The sequence below is a fragment of the Aquarana catesbeiana genome, unplaced genomic scaffold (genome assembly GCF_042186555.1).
Source record: "Aquarana catesbeiana isolate 2022-GZ unplaced genomic scaffold, ASM4218655v1 unanchor233, whole genome shotgun sequence".
In the NCBI taxonomy this organism is placed as follows: domain Eukaryota; kingdom Metazoa; phylum Chordata; class Amphibia; order Anura; family Ranidae; genus Aquarana; species Aquarana catesbeiana.
In genome coordinates, this window is record NW_027362661.1 from 4,372,153 (window position 1) to 4,395,496 (window position 23,344).

General features: G+C 45.5%; 3 protein-coding genes across 3 annotated transcripts in view; 1 reads left to right on the forward strand and 2 right to left on the reverse strand.

Annotated features, from left to right (window-relative positions):
* The window catches only part of LOC141121849 (uncharacterized), a 380,396-nt gene that overhangs the window by 136,150 nt on the left and 220,902 nt on the right, over positions 1–23,344 (reverse strand). The gene's annotated exons all lie outside the window — the stretch shown is intronic.
* LOC141121833 (uncharacterized) overlaps positions 1–23,344 on the reverse strand; it is a 115,292-nt gene that overhangs the window by 28,484 nt on the left and 63,464 nt on the right. Inside the window, exons 13-15 of the mRNA XM_073611549.1 lie at positions 23,280–23,343; positions 8,665–8,760; positions 2,539–2,733 (exon numbers count right to left, since the gene is read on the reverse strand). Of these exons, the coding sequence (XP_073467650.1) occupies positions 2,539–2,733; positions 8,665–8,760; positions 23,280–23,343 (355 nt within the window). The remainder of the gene's footprint in view (positions 1–2,538; positions 2,734–8,664; positions 8,761–23,279; position 23,344) is intronic.
* LOC141121873 (uncharacterized) lies at positions 429–18,393 on the forward strand. The gene is made up of 7 exons (XM_073611631.1): positions 429–612; positions 14,173–14,301; positions 14,429–14,563; positions 14,650–14,773; positions 14,890–14,987; positions 15,089–15,230; positions 16,395–18,393. Exons 2-7 carry the CDS (start codon positions 14,206–14,208, stop codon positions 17,471–17,473), a joined length of 1,674 nt encoding a protein of 557 aa, XP_073467732.1. The 5' UTR covers positions 429–612; positions 14,173–14,205; the 3' UTR covers positions 17,474–18,393.

The following is a 23,344-nucleotide window of genomic DNA, read 5'->3' on the forward strand; positions in this document are numbered from 1 at the left end:
CTCCACATATTTTAGTGTATTTGTGATGATTTATGTGCACACACAATAGGACAGCGCTGTGACACATAATGCTCTTCTAGTTGATAAAGGGAATACTTACCTTTGTTACAGCAGCAGTCCGGTATAAGTTATTTTTGTAGGTATTTGAGTTGTTACACATAGCGCGGGTTTTATTCTATTTATATTGGGGACATAATTGCCCAAATCTGGGGTTTAGGAGCCATTTCCACCCTTTACTCTCGGCTGGGGTTCTTTGTATCCATATAACAGATGTTCTACATGACTAAATCTGCAATCAATTTTACTGCAAAATCAAAGGGGCCAAAATGTCTCCCCCCCGAGCAGTAATATATTTCTATCCCCCTTGGTGGGAGTGGAGATGACCCATCTATAAGGATATACAGTACATACACACACAGCACAAGGCCGTGTTCACACTACGAGATGTTTTTCGGGGCTGCAGTTCCTCTGAGCTCCACAAGGTGGTGATCTCACTTCTACCCAGACAGGAAGTCTCTATGGAAGACAGGAAGTGATGTCAGGTACACACAGGACAAAGGACATTACATAGGAAGGAGAGAGGAGACATCACTGGATGAAGCAGCAGAGGAGGTAATAAGATCTTATTTTCTATTTACACCCAGTAACCCCCCGTCATGTCCGTCCTCTTCCTCCATAGTCACTGTGATGTCTTTTATCTCCAGCAGATGATGATACACACATATATAGTGTGGAAATGTAGAATAACCCCGTATATTACAATGAGGGAATTTATGGTCTGTACCACGAGGGGAGTTATTGATGTCAGTAAATGTCGGTTCCAGACATTGTATGTGGGGGGAATGAAATGATAATTAAAGGTTGGGATTAGGGAAGATTTCTGTAAGATTTTACACGGGAATGATCAGTGCTCCCTAGGATTGCCACCTTTTCTTCGAGTCAATCCCGAACATTTTGCCAGCGCACGGCAATTTTTTTTTAGTATACATTATGATTATAGTATTTGTAGTGCCCACCACCTTTAGGTGTGTGCTAAGTAGTTAGTTAGGATTAGTGTCAGGTAAAGTTGCCAGTGTTTTACCCTGTTGGTGTAAGCTGGTTGGTTTATTTGGTTGGGAGATTTGATAGAATAGAGGAGGGTGTGGCCACCTACACTCTGCCCTGTAAGATTTCCATCACTTTCTCTGAAATGTCCTGGAAAGTGGGTGGACTGAAGGAGCAGAGTGGCTCTTTCAGTGGTTCTGGACATGTCCTGGAAAGTGGGTGGACTGAAGGACTTGGGAGGATTGAAGGACCTGGGAGGATTGCAGGAGTCGGCTTGAAGGCTCTCAGGCCACCTACACTCTGCCCTGTAAGATTTCCATCACTTTCTCTGAAATGTTCTGGAAAGTGGGTGGACTGAAGGAGCAGAGTGGCTCCTACAGTGGTTCTGGACATGCGGAGCAGGAAACAGTTGCTAAAAGGATGAAGTAGATCGGGGTGCACCCGGACTTTTCTTGAACTGACCTGGAAGGATTGCAAGGAGCAGGCTTGAAGGCTCTCAGGCCACCTACACTCTGCCCTGTAAGATTTCCATCACTTTCTCTGAAATGTTCTGGAAAGTGGGTGGACTGAAGGAGCAGAGTGGCAGGTAGTTTTTGGAGACCGCTCTGAGCCAATCATTGTTTTGTTTGGGCAGAGGCGGGACTGTTATAAAAAAACTAAGGTCACATGTTTCCTGGGTGGTTGGAGATGGGAATGGAATCCAGAAAGGCTGCAAAGATGCGATCAGCAAGGAGCAGGCTTGAAGGCCTGGGGGTGTAATGCTCTCAGTGCTGGATAGCAAAAGAACTTGAACCTTAAGGCCTGAGGGTTCAGAGACCTCAGTGCTGGATGGTTCATCAAAGCTAAAGCACCGAAAGAAACTCCGGGAGCAATGGGCCAGACGTCACCGGCTGGGATGGTTCTGGACATGCGGAGCAGGAAACAGTTGCTAAAAGGATGAAGTAGATCGGGGTGCACCCGGACTTTTCTTGAACTGACCTGGAAGGATTGCAAGGAGCAGGCTTGAAGGCTCTCAGGCCACCTACACTCTGCCCTGTAAGATTTCCATCACTTTCTCTGAAATGTTCTGGAAAGTGGGTGGACTGAAGGAGCAGAGTGGCAGGTAGTTTTTGGAGACCGCTCTGAGCCAATCATTGTTTTGTTTGGGCAGAGGCGGGACTGTTATAAAAAAACTAAGGTCACATGTTTCCTGGGTGGTTGGAGATGGGAATGGAATCCAGAAAGGCTGCAAAGATGCGATCAGCAAGGAGCAGGCTTGAAGGCCTGGGGGTGTAATGCTCTCAGTGCTGGATAGCAAAAGAACTTGAACCTTAAGGCCTGAGGGTTCAGAGACCTCAGTGCTGGATGGTTCATCAATGCTAAAGCACCGAAAGAAACTCCGGGAGCAATGGGCCAGACGTCACCGGCTGGGATGGTTCTGGACATGCGGAGCAGGAAACAGTTGCTAAAAGGATGAAGTAGATCGGGGTGCGCCCGGACTTTTCCTGAACTGACCTGGGAGGATTGCAGGAGTTGAGATAGGCAGGTGAGGCCTGGTACTTCTAACATCCACATACCAAGGTGTGTTTCAGAGAGGCAGTTCACTAAGGGAAGAGGATATAACTTCTGGTAAAGGAACCAAAGATTAAGAGGCAACTCATACTTCCTGGGGTCATAGACTGTAAATATTGCAAATTCTTTTCTAACGTGCTGCAAGGAAAAGAATAAAGTTTATGTTCTAATGTTACTGGACTGTCTGCTGATGTGATTCATGCAGGGGAGGACAAAGGAGAGCCACTGACAGAAAGGTATGAACTAACCGCAGCTTCCAAGGGAGTAGTGCGCTACATATTGTAAAAGACCTTGGACACCTTTGGGTGCCCCAAGGCCAGTAGTAATGTGGCGCGTGTAGCGGCGAACATTGGGTGTGGCCAAATTGACAGTAGGAGGGCTTAAGGGGACATGGTTAAGTAAAATGAAAGCATTCTTTTAACCATAAAATATGCTTTGATTGCTGTGCCCCAAGTATGAGTCTCATAGACTTCGCACAATCATTTTTGTATTACTTCATGCACAAAAGCTTGTCACCCTGGCACACACGATCAGCCCGGCTGCTGTAAGCTGAGCTGTGCATGCGCAGCTCAGCTTACGTTACATAGATTGCTGTGAGCAAGCAGGTAGGTGTATATTATTGTAGAAAAGAAATTGCATGTCTCTTCTTTTAATGGCAGAACTTTTCTTCCACTTTAAGACACACAAGCTTTGAGACAAACTATCATTTTAAATAAACACAATGGAACGTATACATTTCTGCACCCCCAAGAGCTAATATTGTATTTGTAAGAGGGGGGGAGGGGGGGGAAGAGGCAGCATAGCATAACATTTAAGCTAAAAAGTCTGCTTTACTATTCAACAAGCTTTATTGCAAGTAGTGCAAACTCACAACGCCAGAATGTAGAAACAGACCCTCTCCTACTCCTTTAGGCTACTTTCACACTGGGGCGTCGGTGGTAAAGCGCCTTTTTTTTTTTTTTTTTTTAGCGGCGCTTTACCATAGTATTTGTGGTGCTTATCGGCCGCTAGCGGAGCGCTTTTAACCCCCTGCTAATGGCCGAAAAAGGGTTAATAGTGCCAGCAAAGCGCCACTACGGCGGCACTGCCCAATGTTTTCAATGGGCAGGTGGCGCTGTAGGAGCGGTGTATACACCACTCCTACAGCACCTCAAGGATGCAGCTTGCAGGACTTTTTTTTTTTTTAGCGTCCTGCCAGCGCACCGCTCCAGTGTGAATGCTCTCGGGTTTCACACTGGCGTGACAGGCGAGGCGCTATTTTTAGCACTATAGTGACTGTAAATCGCCTCCCTGTGAAAGCAGCCTTAATGCGCTTCTCCCCGACAGGGGCTTAATGTGGCCATACACTACACAATCTGATTGTACAATCTTTAAATAAAATGTGCAGGCCCTTACATTATATAATTCTTGGCAGATCAAAAGCTGATTGTAGAAGAAGATTGTGTAGTGTACGGTCACCTTAACCACTTAAAGGGGTTGTAAAGGTAAAAATTTTTTCACCTTAATGCATTCTATGCATTAAGGTGAAAAAACTTTTGACAATACCGCCGCCCCCAGCCCCCCCGTTTTACTTACCTGACGCCTCGAATCTTCGCTCCTCGTCCTCGTCATCTCCACTGCAGCTCAGCCTGGTCGCTGATTGGCTGCAGTGGATGGAATGAAAGCAGTGCAGCCATTGGCTCGCGCTGCTGTCAATCACATCCGATGACGCGGCGCGCCGGGGGGGGCGGGGCCGAGTGATACAGTGAGCGGCTATAGCCTCCGGCTGTATCACGGGAGCGCGCCCGCAAGCACTCACCACCATGCGAGGGAGCTCACATTAAGGTGGTTAATGCTTGCGGGGAGGAGCTGAAACAGCCGCCGAGGGACCCCAGAAGAGCAGGTTCGGGGCCACTCTGTGCAGAACGAGCTGCACAGTGAAGGTAAGTATGACATGTTTGTTATTTTTAAAAAAAAAATAATTTTACCTTTACAACCCCTTTAAGGACCGAGCCTCTTTCTGAGATTTGTTGTTTACAATTTAAAAACAGTTTTTTTTTGCTAGAAAATTACTTAGAACCCCCAAACATTATACATTTTGTTTTCTAAAATGGCTGGAAATTCTCTTGTTCACATTCTACTGTCAGTGGGAAATCCCGCTGACAGCAGATGACTCATGGTTGTTATGAACATGGCAGCCATCCAATCATTAACAGCCATGACAGTTACTGGTTGTTAAGGATGCCAGCGGCTGACGACTCCTTAACAACCAGCTCTTTACTGCTTGTTAAGGACGCTGGCTATAACCAGCATAAAATTACCACAAGCTTTAACTACTAAAATACCGCATCACTTAATAAAATAGCTCATGCTGTATTTTAGTAGCATTTTTTTTTTAGTGAATTACGAAAAAATAAAAAAGCGCTATTTTACCGCAGTTCTTAAAGCGGTAGATATCACTTAGTGAATTGAGCATAATGTCCGGTATATAATCAGTTCAGACAGTGAAAAAGTCTCACACATGTGGTATCACCATACTCAGAAGGAGTAGCAGAATGCGTTTTGGGGTGTCATTCTAAGTATGTCCATGCTGTGTGTGAGAATTATCTTATTAACCCCTTGCCGCCGAGTGTATGCAGATAAGCAGCCTCGGCTTTTGGGGGTTATACTGGGATGATGCCCGCAGCTGCAGGCATCATCCTGGTACCATATGGTACCATTTTTTAGAGCCGGCGATTGGCTATCCAGGGATAACAATCGATGCGGCTAAGAGCTGCTCGGTTGTTATCCCGGAGCAGCGGGAGGGGACATCCCCCCCCCCTCCCGCTGCCTTCCACCGCTCTTATCAGGCTTCCCGTCCCACCGGGAGTCCCGATCCATCAATCCGCCACTTCCGGCGGCTAGCGAGAGACTGGTCTTCTCTCTGTAAACACGGAAGTCACGTCACTTCCTGTTTACTCGGCTGCCAATGGTGCCTGTTTTTAAAAAATATACAGTATTCAGAATCGTCATTTTGGGCGATTTAAATACTTTGAAGTGCAAAGGAGGGATTTGGGGTCCCGATCCCTCCATAAAGAGTACCTGTCACCACCTATTACTGTCACAAGGGATGTTTACATTCCTTGTGACAGCAAAAAAAGTGATCAAATTTTTATTTTTTTTTCTTAAAAAAACACAATGTAAAAAAATAAAAATAAATGAAATTAAAAAAAAAAACCTTTTAAAGTGCCCCTGTCCCCGCGAGCTCGCGCAATAAATAAAACGCATACGGAAGTTGGGCTTGCATATGTAAACGGTGTGCAAATCACACATGTGAGGTATTGTCGCGATCGTCGGAGCAAGAGCAATAATTTTAGCACTAGACCTCCTCTATAACTCTAACCTGGTAACCATTATTTTTTTTAAATGTCGCCTATGGAGATTTTTAGGTACCGTAGTTTGTCGCCATTCCACTAGTGTGCGCAATTTTAAAGCATGATATGTTTGGTATCTATTTACTCGGCGTAACATCAACTTTCTCATTATACCAAAAAATTGGGCTAACTATACTGTTTCGTCTTTTGAAAATTAATGAAAGTGTCTTTTTCCCCAAAAAGTTGCGTTTAAAAGACCGCTGCACAAATACCGTGTGACATAATATATTGCAACAATCGCCATTTTATTCTCTAGATTCTCTGCTAAAAAAATATACATAATGTTTGGGGGTTCTAAGTAATTTTCTAGCAAAAAATACAGATTTTGAAAATGTCAGAAATAAGCTTAGTCATGAAAGGGTTAAATTGACATCTTTGTGTAAAAAAAAAAAAAAAAAAACTGAAAATTGTTTCATACTTACCGTAATTTTCTTTTCCTGGTGCCTATCCATAGCAGCATACCTGAGACAAGCTCCGCCTTGGCTCCTCCCTCAGGACCAGTGAATATTATAAGATAAAAGGATTAGTACATTTTTACATTTTACGTAATATAGCGTACTGAGGGTGGGATTGTATGCTGCCATGGATAGGCGCCAGGAAAAGAAAATTACGGTAAGTATGAAACAATTTTCTGTTTTCCTGGTGCCTCCATGGCAGCATACCTGTGACAAATAACTAGCTGAAATGGGTGGGATTATGCATAGTAAAATATTTATTTGAAGAAAAAAAAATGTAAAATAGGCAAATGTCGGCCTGATAGCCTGTCTGCCAGTTTCTACAGATGAGAAAGCTGCCGGGTCTACTCTGTAACGTCTCATAAACGCATGTTGGGGTGACCTTGATGCAACCCTTTAGATCGTTTTGATGGATACGTCTGCTGTGGCCATCCAAGAAGCAGAAAACAACCAGGTGGCTTACAGCCCAACTGAAGAGGGGGTTGCAGTCCCCTACCCCTGTACACCTTCTTAACCAACTTGATTATCCATTAAACTAATGTACTAGAGCAGGGATCTGCAAACTATGGCTCCCCAGCTGCAACAGAACCACATGTCCCATGAGGCATTGTAAAGCTCTGATCTAGGCATGATGGATACTGCAGTTCCGGAATGGCCGGAGGGCCCCAGATGATGCTTCTTGGCCCCTGTCTTTTTTTTTTTTTTTTTTTGAGTATTACAAATAGGTTAGATGAAAGTCTGAAGGGAGTTGTGGCTTGAAGATAGTGTCTTAGTACCGAAGTAATATCGCTTTTGTGAAGAAGGTAAAAATTGGATCTGAAAAGATTGGCAGGGCCCAAGGCTCGGAGATAGTAGAGGAAGAGGAGAACTTAGGGATGAATCCATGTACTGTTCTAAGTTCCACTCTATCCGAGTACAAAAAATATTATTGTCTTCTGATCCCAGAGCCTGAAGTTCTGATACTCCCCAGCTCGATGCCATTGCCACAAAGAAAAATAGTTTCCACAAGTGAGATTTCACAAGGATGCTGAATCAGATGGGGCAAAAGGCTGTTTGGATAAGGGCTCCAGAGTGATAAGATAAATCCCAAGTGGGAAAGATTTGCTTTAATGGGTGGGCTTATCTTCTTGACTGTCTTGAAGAATTTGATTATTAAAGGATCTTCGGCCCATCTCTTGTCACAGCAGAGTTTGCCACCAGCTGTACCTTTTTAGGTTGCTTAATCCTAATCCTAAATCAAGGTCTGCTTGCAGAAGGTCAAGGAGTTGGGAGGAAGAGGGTACATCAGGATTGAAGTTTGGCCGTTCGCGAAAGATCTAAACATTCCAAACCTTGTCACACGCATTGTTCATTGAAGGCTCCTGTGCTTTGATGGTTAAAGCCTCTGTTTTAACATTATAATGTGAAGGTTCAATCTGTGAGGATTCTGATGGGTGTGATGCCTCGAGCCAGAAGAAAGGGTATCAGAGAAATATTTACCGGAGGCTGGATACTAAGAAATATTGCCCTAGGGGATCATGGGTCTCCCTGCAAATATGGCAGGACTGTGATCACCGTTTATTGTTGATATTGCAAGTCTCGAGAGAATTTTTGAGGTAGGAGGCCAGAGTAGGCCTAAATTAGATTGCATGTCCAAAGACTTGATAGGGCATCTATTGCTTCTGCCCAAGGGTGAGGTAGATGTGAAATAAACCTCCACAGCTTGGCATTGTTTGCTGTAGCAAAAGGATGCAGTTCAGGAAAGGTCCACTGGCCCACAATCCAACTGAATAACTTCGGTTGTGGGGCCCATTTGTTGGGATCCAGGAATCCTTGGGATAGGTGATCGACATCTGTGTTTAAGTGGGCTTCAGATTCCCCTCTGCCCAAATAAAGATGGGTTCCACTTCCCTTAGTAAGGAACTGTTGTTGGTTCCGCCTTGGTGATGTATGTATGATATTGCAGCTCTATTGTCCATCCAAATCAGAACTGATTAGTCCTTGATCTGAGAGGGCAAATGCTGTCAATGCCAGATAAGCCGCCTGGATTTCCAGGATATTTGCGATGATGTCTGCCGCATTGAACTCCCATCTCTCTTGAACCAACATCTGGCTGCAATGTGTCTCCTAGCCTATTGCATTGGCGTCTGTGGTACCTGAGGTCCAGAAGACATGCCTTAATAGACAGGGCTTTACAGGCATCTCCCTCTTTGTCCACTAGTGCAGACTCCTGTGCATCAAACCTGCTTGATATATGGACTGGGATAGACAGTTTGGTCCATTGCTTTAGGAATTCTAGCTAAAAGGTGCCTGAGGTATCCATGTGTCCATGGGACCATCTGGATACAAAAAGACAAAAATCCCTATTAAGTTGAGTTAGCTCGAGGCTGTTATGTAGGACCATGTCCTCACTCTCCTTTCCGAATGATCGCCCACACTTTCTGAGATGGCAGGGACACCATCCCTTTTGTGGTGTTGAATAAAGCGCCTAAACTGGAGAAAAGATGACTCGTTTGATTTACCATCCAACCGTATCTTGATATTGTAGGCCACAGCATCCACCTGTGTTCCACTAGCTGGGCTGGATCTTTTGATAAAAGGAGGATATCGTCTGGATAGTGATAAGAACTGAGACCCAGTTCTCATAAAAAAGCTTGGATAGTGATCCGAGCCCTCGTGAGGGCTCTGAGGGAAGTGCAGGGCCCGAAGGGGAGACTGGAATTATAGATGGGTCTGGTCGACCGAAAATCTCAGATACTTCTAATGCCCTGTACACACGGTCGGACTTTGTTCGGACATTCTGACAACAAAATCCTAGGATTTTTTCCGACGGATGTTGGCTCAAACTTGTCTTGCATACACACAGTCACACAAAGTTGTCGGAAAATCCGATCGTTCTGAATGTGATGGTGACAGTGACGTAAAACACGTACGTCGGGACTATAAACGGGGCAGTGGCCAATAGCTTTCATCTCTTTATTTATTCTGAGCATGCGTGGCACTTTGTCCATCGGATTTGTGTACACACGATCGGACTTTCCGACAACGGATTTTGTTGTCGGAAAATGTTATATCCTGCTCTCAAACTTTGTGTGTCGGAAAATCTGATGGAAAATGTGTGATGGAGCCCACACACGGTCGGAATTTCCGACAACAAGATCCTATCACACATTTTCCATCTGAAAATCCGACCGTGTGTACGGGGCATTACAGTTGTATTATGGGTGCGTGCAAGTAAGCATCCCTGAATCCCGGGTACATCTAATTCTGCAGTTCTGGGGAATCAAGTCTGACTTTCCTCCTGTGACGCGGGAAATGGCTTTCTGTAACCTTTCTGCAAAGAGTGATTTACCATAAAAAAAAATACCCATATGGCTATCACAAGTAGCGCCATTGATCTTGCGAAGTAACGAATTGTATCACCGGTGAAGTCTGCTGAGAGCCATAATTCGTCCAAAGCCTTGACTATATTTTCCCTAGGAACATTTTGATGAATAACTGTTTCCATGCTTTTGGTCAATGCCCACAGGGCTTTGGATACAGATAAGGCAATTGCTGACTTCCAGGCGTTTACCCGCCATTTGGTAAGCTCCTTTTAAGTTGGGGTCTATTCATCTGTCTGAAGGATCCTCAATTGAGGCTGAATTATCGATTGGTGAGATTAAATTCTTTGTTATAGGAACCACTGCCGCGTCTACCTCCGGCGAACCGTCTGGAATTGCAGAATCTTGTTCCGACCGTGGATAAATTTTTCCTAGGCAATTAAGAGGAAAAAATATTATTATCCATCAGAGTAAGCCCATGTTTCCACTATTGCGACCTGAAAGTCACACGATTTTGCCACAATTTTGATGCGACTTGAAACAATGCCTGTGTATTCTTGAGGTCTATGGACCTCAAGTTGCGTCAAAGTGGGACCAAAGCAGTGCAGGGACTACTCAGAAGTCGCTGCGACTTGAAATCGCACAGCTATAGGGTTCTCATTGGAAATCATGGGGTAGGACTTTTCATGCGACTTTGCAGTCCCAAGTCGCATTACAAGTCATGCTAGTGGAAACCGAATGAAGGAAATCTGCTTCTTTAGAAATGGGAAGTACATCTTCTGACTACTCAGGTGTAGTGTCGGCTTTCTCCCAGCCAATAGCTGGCTTTACAGGCTGAACTAGGAAAAAGTTGAAGTCCGAGGGCTGAGTTCTTCTGAGGTATCCTCAGATGACCCCCCCATCATCCAGATGTCTAGGAGGGATACTTGCTGCGTGGTGAGAGGATTCTCTCGGGGATAGGCCAGGAAGAGTTAACTTCTCTGGAGGAGATTGAGCAATTTGCTGCATTGGAACTGCTGTTGCTCGTTCCGCTATGTATCCCCTGCCCATCTTTGAGTGGGACAGCTATCCTGTTAACCCTCTGACTCTTTGTCTGCTGCATAGACTCTAAAACAGCTTTTGCAGACCAATTGGCTGGTAATGGGATGACCCCGCATGCTTGGCATTTAGGAATTTGAGAGTTGGTGAATGTGAAGAACTAGGTCTTTTCACGGATGAACCATCACCGCTTGCATGGTATCCTGATCTGGTTGGGGCCTTCATAGGTTTCTTTATGTTGCCTTGATGTCCGCTTTGACTTCTTATGGCGTACAAGGCCGCAATAAATAAACGTACCAGCATAAGTGCTCTCTATATTTTTTTTTTTTTTTTTTTTAACTCACCTGGCTGACGGTCCCTACCTTAAATGTTGTAGAGGGTCTTGTTCTGGTGACGTATTGCTTATTTTAGGCAACAGACAGAAAAAGCAGCTAGAGAAAGATAAAGGAGTTGGCGACTGGTATTTCAGCTGGAGCAAGGAAACGGTATTCCTGAGAAAGGAAAAAAGAAATTACATTTAGCGTTGGCAAAAAACAGGGTCCTCCTCAGGAGCTCCCCGCATAGGCAACCTCCTCAGATGACAACAGGATGCAATGCTGAAAGCCCCCAGTAATAAACAATGGAGAGGGGAGGGACATCTTGTGGAAGATACAGCCCTCTAAAAATGATTTTGACAAACAAGGACAAAAAATGTAAAATTTGCCCCTATTCAAGATGGCCACCAAGACCTCAGGCCAGACCGCGCATGCGCGGCCGGCGACAGTAGGACCTATGAGGCCCGCCCGACTCAGCCTGGCCCACTGAGCCGGCTCCTGATGTCCGCATGCGCAGAGAGGGCAGGAAGATGCTGAGGGACTCAGAAAAGCCGGTGCGAGGTGCGCGCCACCCACTATAGTAACCAGGAATGAAGGTACAATATCACAAGGAGGGGAAGGTGGTGGGGGATGAAGAAAGCGAAAAAGAGGGAGGAACGCAAAGAAAGGAAAGCGAGAGAGAATGGATGACAGGAGGGAGAAATGGAAGGCTAAGGATAAGTGAAAAATGGGTGGTGCCGCTTTCTCTGCTGCAGGCTTGAGCAAATGCCAGTATATAAATGCAGATAGGAGCTCTTAGTTGAGAGACAACGGCTGTCCCAAAAGACCCACAAAAAGGACTCCCTATCTTATCAGCGCATTTAGCTGCCCAAGAATAATGACTGCATCTGGGAGAGGCTTGAACCCAGCTGGAAGCTGCCGACTGCAGAGGTAAGGGACGTTCGACCACTATTCACTGACCATGAGGTATGAGGAAAAAAAGGAGAATGCTGGGAGTGCATTAATCCTTTTCTTTTATAATATTCACTGGTACTGAGGGAGGAGCCAAGGCGGAGCTTCTCACAGTGAAGTGGAAAATTCGCTATACGTAATCAATCTCACCTGTGCTAATACGCGCCCTTTCAGCCTTTTGGTATAATGCATCTTAATACGCCCCTGTTTCCCGTATCATCCCAAGTAACAGAGACATGACCACCATCTTACATCCTCAGCTCCATCGCCCGACCAACTGAACTGATCCTGGGAGCAAACTTTATTCATCTAAACAATAGAGCCTGATGGTTTCACAATCGACCAATTAATCACAGGCATTCCTTCAAACAGGAGGGGGTTATACAACAGCCAATGAACAATGACTAGGGGAGTCTTATGGGCGTGGCTTGGCAGGGGGAAGCGTGTACAACCTCTCGCCCCCTGTCTCTGTAAGCTATCATAAGCCCCATGGCTTGAAATCATGGAACGCTGTCCCCGACCATAACAATTCATAGACTCCCGTTTTTACCATTTGGCATGAATCCTTATTCTGCATTGTTCAGAGAATAAAGTATACCTGGATTATACTACCATCCCTGTGGATAGGAGATTATCTGCTGGGGCACGCCACGGCCCCCCAAATGTGTTGATCAGGCACACAGGGCTGACACGAGAGTACATCCGCTCATAACCGATAATGTCTTTGCAGAGTGAACACATCCCCCCAGACGATCGTTCTGTGCATTGCACAGGGGCCCTTCGCTGGCGGACCTATCCCCACTCTGCAAACACTTCTCTACATCCCCCAAGGAGCTTTTCACTACCAAACGGATCTCAACCAGCATCAGTCAGCCCCAGTCAGCTCATTAGAGCGGGTTGCAGGAGAACTAACACCGGGAGACACTATGACAATACATATTAAATACATGGGGCCATTTTGTAATTCCACTGACCTGGTGCTCCAGTGCCTCAAAAAAATGTGATAGGTAGTAGAGCTGGTGATTTTCTCAAAAAAACAATCTGTGATTTTGTTTAAAAAAAACTCGATTCACGACTTGAATCGAGTTTTTTTTTTTTTTTTTTGATGCACACCGCGCAGGTCCTGAGGAGCTGTGGGCACAGGTTTTTAGGCGAGGCCGTGGCTTCCGCCTAGCCCGCGGCGTCCCGCCTCGCGGACTGGGCCGAAGCCGCGGCCTCCCCTAAAAACTCCTGCCCACTGCTCCTCAGGACCGGCGCAATGTCAGCGCTGGTCCTGTGAAATTTTGAATCCATTTGACCTCTCAACTCGATTCAAGATTCAAATCGATATTTTCCCCAGCCCTAATAGGTAGTCAGGAAATTAGATGCATTATTTATGCTCCTTGAAAGCCCAAAGGTGCTCCTTGGATTTTGGGTCCCTCTATGCATCTAGGCTGTGAAAAAGTCTCACATATATGGTACCCCCATATTTGGGAGGAATAAAAAATATGATTTGCTTTTTTTTTTAAATTGTGAAAAAAATACAACTCACCATACCTCTTACTTAACACCTTGGACTGTCTACTTTCCAAAAAACAGCTGATTAGCAATGAGAGGGGGGTTGAATTGAGATTGTGATCTTTTAACGATTAATCATGCAACTCTAGTTTGTGGACTCTATATCTTTCCTATAGACTAAATAATATACACTGATTTGGGATATTTTTAACAAAGAAATGTATCAGAATACAGTTCGGCTTAAATTTATGAAGATCATTTATTTGCAAAATTTTATAACAGAAAAAATGTGTTTTTTTTGTTTTTTTTTTTCCAAAATGTGTGAATTTTTTAATTTTATATAGCAAAAAAATTAAAAACTAGTGGGGAATAAATACCACCAAAATAAAGCTCTAGCTTTCTAAAAAACGATAAACATTTAATTTAGGTACAATGTTACATGACTGAGTAATTTTCATTCAAAGTGTGAAAGCGCTGAAATCTGAAAACTGGACAGGAAGGGGGTGAAAGTGTCCAGTATTGAGGTGGTTAAATGTACAACAACCCTCCTACTCCCCCCCCTCACATCCACACCCTTTTATTGTGTGACCAATACCATCCAAATAATTCTTACTTTCGTTTCCCAAAGTTATCTGTCTATAAAGAGACCTGTATAGATCAAATGATGGCACCAATGAGGATGGAGGAGGACCGGGGTCACATGACTGAGAAGATACTAAACCTCACCCTGGAGATCATCTACCTGCTGACCGGAGAGGTGTGAAGGATTCTGGGAGGTCACATGACATCACTCTTATCTCTATTAATGAAAAACAGACCTGACCGGAGAGGTGAGGAGGTTTCTGGGATTCTAACATGATATCCATATTGGTTCCCCAATACAGAGATTTCCTCTTCTGAAGTCAAGTGTTCATATGACCATCACAGTGCCTCCATGTGACTCCCTAAAACCTGAGAGACACAACATGGAGAAGATTCTAGAAGTCACCAAGAAGATGATGGAGCTGCTGACAGGAGAGGTGAGCGGTGCTGGGAATTCTGGGACATTATCCAGTAACAGACAAGGGATGTGTCTGGATGGTGACTGTATCATTGTGTGTGTCAGGTTCCTATAAGGTGTCAGGATGTCACTGTCTATTTCTCCATGGAGGAGTGGGAGTATTTAGAAGTACACAAGGATCTCTACAAGGACATCATGATGGACAATCAGCCGCCCCTCACATCACCGGGTAAGAGGAGACTTTATTGTAAAGGAGAGAGCAGTACGGAGGGTCCACCTAGATCCCCCATCATCTGATAAACACATAGAAACAATGTATTCAGTCAGTGTGTGTGTTTCCTACAGATGGATCCAGTAATGGGAACCCACCAGAGAGATGTCCCCGTCCTCTGTATTCCTTAGATTCCACACGAGAAGGTCACACCATCCCTCACCATCATCAGGTAGATGAGGAACTCTGATAGATGAGGAATCACTGATAGTATCATTAGGATCTGTACATTATATGCATTGTTACCACTGATGTCATTTTTTTTATATTCAGAGTGGAAACCTGAGAGATTTTAAAGGTGAGGTTAAAGCAGAAGAAGAAGAGAGGTATGTGAGGGATGATCAGCAGTCTATGGAGGAGGATGGAATAACGAGGACATTTATAGAGGAGGACACTCCTACAGAGATCAGCACAGGTGGGTCATTAACACTAAACACATTCCTCCACCCATACTGCTCACTGATTGCTCCAGAGTAGGGCGGGGACTGGGTGATATCAGCCTGTAATCCCCTGGTCACTTTCCTGAGCTGTGTTCCCCGTCCTATATTCCTGTATTTCTCTCGGATAATCTTCATTCTCTGTGCTGCAGACACAATTTATGTATCTAGACTGGATTTATGGAGATTCTGGGGTTCAGCTGGCAGCAAAATGTAGATTTCTCACCACAGACATTGCTCAACAGAGGCAGTAGGGTTAGGAGTTTTGGATCTTCGACCCAATACCTGGGCCTAGCAAGATCTCTGACAGAACAATTCTCCCAGGATTACTTGCTCTGTTTGCTGGCTGTGTCGGGTGGAGGGATATGTCTGTATAGTCTCAGACCCAAGTCACTGAGTGCAGTCTCAGGAGATGGGAGGCAGCGGTGTGGAATCTCTGCAACTTGTCTCATGGAAACATTTAAGCTTCTACTAATTACTGAAAAACAATCATTTGAGTCCTGATCCCTGCACTATTTTACATCATTCTGATACTTCTAGTCCTAAATGTTGTATCCTATATAAGAAGCTGTAGATTACATAGGCCTTACTACTTTTGCACTCATTTTCCACAAGCTGGACATTTTATATCTGATGATTTGATTGGAGTACAGACTTTTACATGGTGATAATAATGTGATAACATCCTCAAACTTTGGAACCTTAAACAGAAAGTGATAATGAGGGAGGAGTCAATAACCCAATGATGATGGCCTTCAGGATCAGTCCAGTATTCATCTTGGTTGTTCTCCCCCCCATCCTCACTCCCTGACCTCTGGTTGGGCTCAGCCCCGCTGTTATTCATGACTAAATCATGGACTAAATAAGGAAGTGCAGGACTTTTTGTGTTAGGAAGATGGCAATGAGTGATAGAGGGGGTGGGGACACTCGTCCTATAATCCCCTCATCACTGTCACTCCTATAAAAGACAGTTCTCGTTGTTTCCTCACTCTCTGACTAAGGTTCATGAATGAATTTACTAGTTACCTTGAGGGGGGAATCTTAAGATTCTCAGAGACAAAGCTGCCTGATGTGGGCGGAGTCCTGGTTTAGGGGAACCAATCTGCTCATGTCTAGTAATAATTTTTTTATTTCTATTTTAGTAGATGGACGGGAGATGAGGAAAACCTCAGAGGATTGTCTCACTTTGTCTCCAGACTGTAAAGTAGAAGATGAGGACATCACACAGTATAGTCCAGGAGAAAACCCGACTACCTCAAATGTCCATCCGGCACCACACAGTGTAGATGGACCATCGTATTCCTCTTATCCTGAGGAACTTCAGACTGTGAGGGACGGTGCCGTCCTTCCAACAGATAAGAGGTTTTCCTGTACTGAGTGCGGGAAGTGTTTCCATTCTACATTCCAAGTTAATAGGCATAAAAGATCCCATACAGGGGAAAAACCGTATTCCTGTCCTGCGTGCGGGAAATGTTTTTCACAAAAGTCCAACCTTTGCAAACATCAGAGATCTCACATGGGGGAGAAGCAACTTTCCTGTTCTGAGTGTGGGAAATGTTTTTCACAGAAGTCCAATCTTCATGCACATCAGAGGTGTCACACGGGTGAGAAGCCATATTACTGTCCTGAGTGTGGGAAATGTTTTTCACATATTTCTGGTCTTTACAGACATAGGAAATCTCACACAGGGAAGAAGCCGCATTCCTGTCCTGTGTGCGAGAAATGTTTTGTAGAAAAAGCAAACCTTGTCGCACATCAGAGATCTCACACGGGGGAAAAGCCATATTCCTGCCCTGAGTGTGGGAAATGTTTTTCACGTAAGTCCTGTCTTTCCATACATCAGAGATCTCACACAGCGGAGAAGACACTTTCCTGTTCTGAGTGCGGGAAATGTTTTTCAGATAAATATACTCTTTACACACATCAGAGATCTCACACGGGGGAGAAGCCATATTCCTGTCCTGAGTGCGGGAAATGTTTTTCACAGAAGTCTAATCTTTACACACATCAAAGATTGCACACAGGGGAGAAGCCATATTCCTGTCCTGAGTGTGGGAAATGTTTTGTAGATAAATCCAATCTTAACACACATCAAAGATCTCACACGGGAAATAAGCTGTATTCTTGTTCTGACTGTGGGAAATGTTTTTCACAGAAGTCCCATCTTTACACACATCAGAGATCTCACTTGGGGAAGAAGCCACTTTCCTGTCCTGAGTGAGTTACTGTTACTGTCTGAAGTCCTGTCTTCCTGTACCACACAACTCTTAGGAAATGTCTTCTATATGAATGTTGCTGGACATCACAGCTTTCATGTGTGGAAGAAGCACACCCTGATATACTCCTCTCTTATCCTCTTTAGGTTGTTTCCTCTCTTATCCTTTCTCTGCTCATTATCCTTTTTAAGGCTCCATATCCTTCCCATCCTCTTTAGGCTCCTTCCCCTCTCCATTCTTTTTAGGCTCCTTTCCCTCCTCATCTGCTATTGGCTCCTTCCCCTTCCAAACATCTCTAGGCTCCTTCCCCTCCTCCTCCTCTCGGCTCCTTCCCCCCTTCCTCCTCCTCTCGGCTCCTTCCCCCCCTTCCTCCTCCTCTCAGCTCCTTCCCCTCCTCCTCTCTAGGCTCCCCTCACATCCTCTTTAGGTTTCTTCCCTTCCTCCTCCTTTCTAGGCTCATTCCCCTCACATCCTCTTTAGGTTTCTTCCCCTCCTCCCTCCTCTCTAGGCTCATTCCCCTTACATCCTCTTTAGGCTCTTTTCCCTCCTCATGCTCTGTAGGCTCCTTCCCCTCTGTTGGGCAATTTGCATATTACATATTTCCTTATTAATAATGTGGCTCACTAATGCATTCTAGGCCTCCAAATTTTGGTCAAGGAGCCATATGAGGACATAAGCATAGCTTTACCTTATACCAAAGGAATGCTAGTATTAACTGGTCAAGTCCTTGAGGGGTCATATTGCCAAGGGAGTTGGCTGGGGGTGGGCTATTCAAGTTCTATATTACCACAGCCAAATCCTATACTGGCTTAGTCTCACCCAGAACGGCCATGAGTCAAGTATCTGGTCGTGATTACCTGTGCCATGTTGCGTAACAGCAAACAGGACTCCATGGCGGGAAAAAGCACCTTTAGTTAAGTATTCTTGATATTGTCATTATGTGTATCTGTCATTATGTTTAATAAATGTTATACTTTTAAGTATTTGTGTAATCTTTCTTTGCACATATCGACCACAGCCCCAAAAAACTTGACAAAACACTCTCCTATCCTCTCTCTGCTCCTTCCCCTCTTATTCTCTCAAGGCCTCTTCCCCTCCTCCTCCTCTATAGGCTGCTTACCCTCCCCATCCTCTCTAGGCCCCTTCTCTCCCATCCTCTTAAGGCTCCTTTCCCTCCTCATCCTATTTCAAGCTCCTTCCCCTCCTCATTCTCTGTAGGCTCCTTCCCTTCCCCATTCCCCCAAGGCTCCTCCCCATCCTCTTTAGGTTCTTTCCCCCTCTATAGATTCTTTCCCCCTCACCCTCTGTAGGCTACTTCCCTTCCCCATTATCTTAAGGCTCCTTTCCATTCCCCATTCTCTCAAGGCTCCTTCCCCTCCCCATTCTCTCAAGGCTCCTTCCCATCCCCATCCTCTCTAGGCTCCATCTCCTCCCCATCCTATGGGCTTCTTCCCCTTCTCCTCCGCTCTAGGCTCCTTCCCTTTCCATCCTCCCTGCTCATTTCCCTCTTCTCCTCTTTAGGTTCCTTCCTCTCCTCATCCTCTGTAGGCTTCTTCCCCTCCCCATCCTCTTTATATTTTTTCCCCTCATCCTTTGTAGGCGCCTTCCCTTTTCCATTATCTCAAGGCTCCTTCCCCTTTCCTAACCTCTCTTGGCTCCTTCTTCACCCTATCCTTTTGGCTCCTTCCCCTCCTCCTCTCTAGGCTCCTCCCCCTGCTCCTCCCCCATTCTCTCAATGCTTCTTCCCCCTCCTTGTCCTCTCTAGGCTCCTTCCACTCCTCAGCCTCTAGGTTCCTTCCACTTCCCATCCTTTTCAAGCTCCTTCCCCTCCCCATCCTCCTTTTAGGTTCCTTAACCACTTGAATGACAGCCACAGCGCGGGCCTCAATTTCTGGGAGGCCGTCATAGAAAATCTTCCCCTGTGCACGCGCACCCTGCAGGGAGCGCGGTGCGAGCGCTGTGATCACCAAGTCAAGGAGACTCGGGTGATCACAGATCCGAGTAAGGGGCCAATCCCGGCCCCTTACCATGTGATCAGCAGTCAGCCAATGACAGCTGATCACATGATGTAAACAAAAGCTCGGTAATCGTTTTTTTTTTTCTCCCCACGCTGACAGCGGCTTATGTTAAAGGGACATCGGTCCTGAAGAGGAAGGAGGCACATCTGCCTCATCTGTACCTGCCAGTGCCACCTATCAATGCCCAGCAGTGCCATCTATCAATGCCCACCAGTGGTGCCACCTAGCAGTGCTGCCATCAGTGTAAACAATTAGTGCCCATTATTGCCACCCATCAGTGCCCATTATTGCCACCCATCAGTGCCCATCACTGCCACCTATCGGTGCCCATTAATGCCGCCTCGTCGGCGTACATCAATGAAGGAGAAAAATTACCTGTTTGCAAAATTTTATAACAAAATATAAAAAAGATATACATTTTTTTTCATTCGGTTTTTAAAAAATTTTGGACAAAAAATAAAAACCGCAGAGGTGATCAAATACCACCAAAGAAAGCTCTATTTGTGGGAAAAAAAAGATAAAAATTTAATTTGATTAAAGTGTTGTATGACCGCGCAATTGTCATTCAAAGTGCGACAGCGCTAAAAGCTGAAAATTGGTCTGGACAGGAGGGGGGTTTAGGTGCCCAGTAAGCAAGTAGTTAAAGTGGATGTACACCCCCCAATTTTTTTTTTTTTGATGTCATAATGTAGATTTCCTATTATTTGAGCCCAGTCTTGCCACAAAGAGTTAATCCAGCTCTGAGCAATCCTCTTTTATTGTTCAGTGAGATAAATCTTGACAAACAGAAAAAAACTTTGTCAAATCCTCCCCCTTGGTGTGAGTGACAGGTGATTTACATATCTCCTGCACTAGCCTAAGACATGCATTATTTTTTAATTCCCTCCCGCACTCCTTTCTTCAGCGGCTCTGCAAGGATTGGCTGTTCCACACATCAGCATGATTTGGCATGCTGAAGTCATGTGGTTACTTTCCTGTCTTTTCACTGGATGTTAGAGATCATAGCAGAAGTTCAGTGTAAGAAATAAACAGGAGAAAAGGCATATTGATAAGGGGAGTGTAGAGGTGGGCGGGGACTCTACTGACATCACGACTCCACCCACCGAGCTCCAGACAACAGACCCACCTACAGAATCTGCAGTTTTTCAGGTCTCGTAACAGAGAGAGCGGAGACATTTGACAGGTAAAGATACATGCAGGAGGCATGTATATCCTTATAGATAACCCATATGGCAGTAGTTTAGAAAGGATGACATTGGGTTTACATCCACTTTAAACTCTCCATCTTTTCAAGCTCCTTCCCCTCCCTATCCTGTCTAGGCTCTATCCCCTCCCCATTCTCTTTAGGTTCTTTCCCCTCCTTATCCTCTTTAGGCTGCTTCCCTTCCTCATTCTCTCAAGGCTCCTTCCCCTCCCCGTCCTCTCTAGGCTCCTTCCCCTCCCCGTCCTCTCTAGGCTCCTTCCCCTCCCCGTCCTCTCTAGGCTCCTTCCCCTCCCCGTCCTCTCTAGGCTCCTTCCCCTCCCTGTTCTCTATAGCCTCCTTCCCCCTCCCTGTTCTCTATAGCCTCCTTCCCCCTCCCCATCCTCTCTAGGCTCCTTCCCCCTCCCCATCCTCTCTAGGCTCCTTCCCCCTCCCCATCCTCTCTAGGCTCCTTCCCCCTCCCCATCCTCTCTAGGCTCCTTCCCCCTCCCCATCCTCTCTAGGCTCCTTCCCCTCCCCATCCTCTCTAGGCTCCTTCCCCTCCCCATTCTCTCTAGGCTCCTTCCCCTCCCCATTCTCTCTAGGCTCCTTCCCCTCCCCATTCTCCCTGTCGGCTCCTTCCCCTCCCCATCCCCTCTAGCTTTCTTCTCCTCCCCATCCTCTCTCGGCTCCCTCCCCTCCCTATCCTCTGTAGGCTCCTTCCCCATTCTCTCAAGGCTCCTTCACCTTCTCATCCTCTCTAGGCTCCTTCTCTCCCATCCTCTCTAGGCTCCTTTCCCTCTCCATCTTCTCTAGGTTCCTTTCTCTTCCCACCCTCTCTAGGTTCCTTCCCCTCCCCATCCCCTCTAGGCTCCTTTTCTTTATTCCTACACTTCTCCTTTAAAATATGGCTTTGGCTTAATTATATGTCTCTTGCAGAACAATTCTTATTTTAAATTAATGCTCCACCCCTAATTAAAGTACATTCTCTGCCTTCAATGGTTTGCTGGATGCACAGCAGAAATGGTGTCCTTGGAAATTTTCCTAAAACGTTGGTAACTATGTTCATTGTACTATGTCTGAAGACTCCTGTACTATGTCTGCAATCTCTGCCCATCTTCTGTACTATGTCTGCAGTCTCTGACCATCTCCTGTACAATGTCTGCAGTCTCTGACTGTCTCCTGTGGTATGCCTGTAGTCTCTGACCATTTTCTGCACTATGTGTTGCAGTAAAAAATAAGCAAAATCGTTTGGTGTGTCGGGGTGACAGTTGAGGTCCTTGGTTTCTCCTCAGTTGACCATCACTGGTATGCCATCTCACACCAAGCTCTATGTGCATACAATAAATGGAGTGTATGAGAGTCAGAACAAGTCCTTTGTAACTTAAAGCGTAGTTCCACCCATATAAAAGTCAGCAGCTACAAAAAATGGAGCTGCTGACTTTTAATAATCGGACACTCACCTGTCCCATGGTCCAGCAATGCGGGCGAACAAAGCCCCACTCCTCTCCCCCTCTCCGTGGCGCTGGTAGTCTGACTGTGGGCTGTGTCTTCACAGCCGGGCATGTACTGCGATTGGCTGAGCAATCTTCTGGGACCTGTGACGTGTCCCAGAAGATTGCACAGAGGCAGGGGGGAGAGGTGAACTTCCTTCCAGTGCCGTGGACCCCTGAGAGGAAGTGGGAGCTGGGTGCTCCTAAAAGAGGGTATCTGCTCCCCCCCCCCCCCCAAATAAATGACATGCCAAATGTGGCATGTCAGGGGGTCACTTTTACTGAAAGCGGGAGTTCCATTTTTGGGTGGAACTCCGCTTTAAAGTGGACCTGTCACCACAAAGGCTTCTTTCACATGTTCTGCAGTCCCTTCCTCCCCTCTTTTCAGAGGCAGTGTTCTGACATTCAGCAGGTGATACTGCTGGCTCAGGAATGTTTGTTTTTTTCCTCCATTTGAATGAGAATTTTACATTGTGTCACAATAAGCCCAATGTTTGGTTGTGGCTCCAGCCCCATTGACTTCAATGGACAGGTATGACAGGCGGTGCCACCTGTGAGACTTGGCATGTGGAGGTAAAATTGCCATACTGTGAAGCTAAGCATGGAGGTCACAGCAATGTGTACTCACCTGAGAAGCTGCTATGTTCATTTAGAGGTAGGTGGTCAGGGGGCAGTATATTAAATCATCATCTTTTAGGGCCCCTCTACTGTTGGATGCAATCTGGTCATGCCCATTGCTCTCCATGGCACGCCGAGCAGAACTTTTTATCTGTATTCTGGGAGGATGAGATTTGGTCACCATGTATTCACGTTTTAGATGGAAACTGGGCAGATGAATTGTTCTGTGATCACATATTGTGTTTATACAGATTAAATATCGATTGTCTTAGATTTTAATAGCAGTTCTGTCATTTTTCAGGATGTCAGTAAAAAAAAAATGTCATCAGCCAGTAAATATTCATGTTTTGTCAGTAAAACTAATTCACCGAGGGTTAGGAACCCTGCAAGGAGGATATTAATATATGACTGCCTAGTCCAGTCTTTCTCAGCCAAGGTTCCTCCAAAGGTTTCTAGGGGCTCCTTGTCACTTCATTGGTCTTTATATTGAAGTGTCACCTACCAGCCGTTTCTGGATACTGAAGTTTGTCATCATTTCGTTCAATACATTTTGTATTATAGATGTAC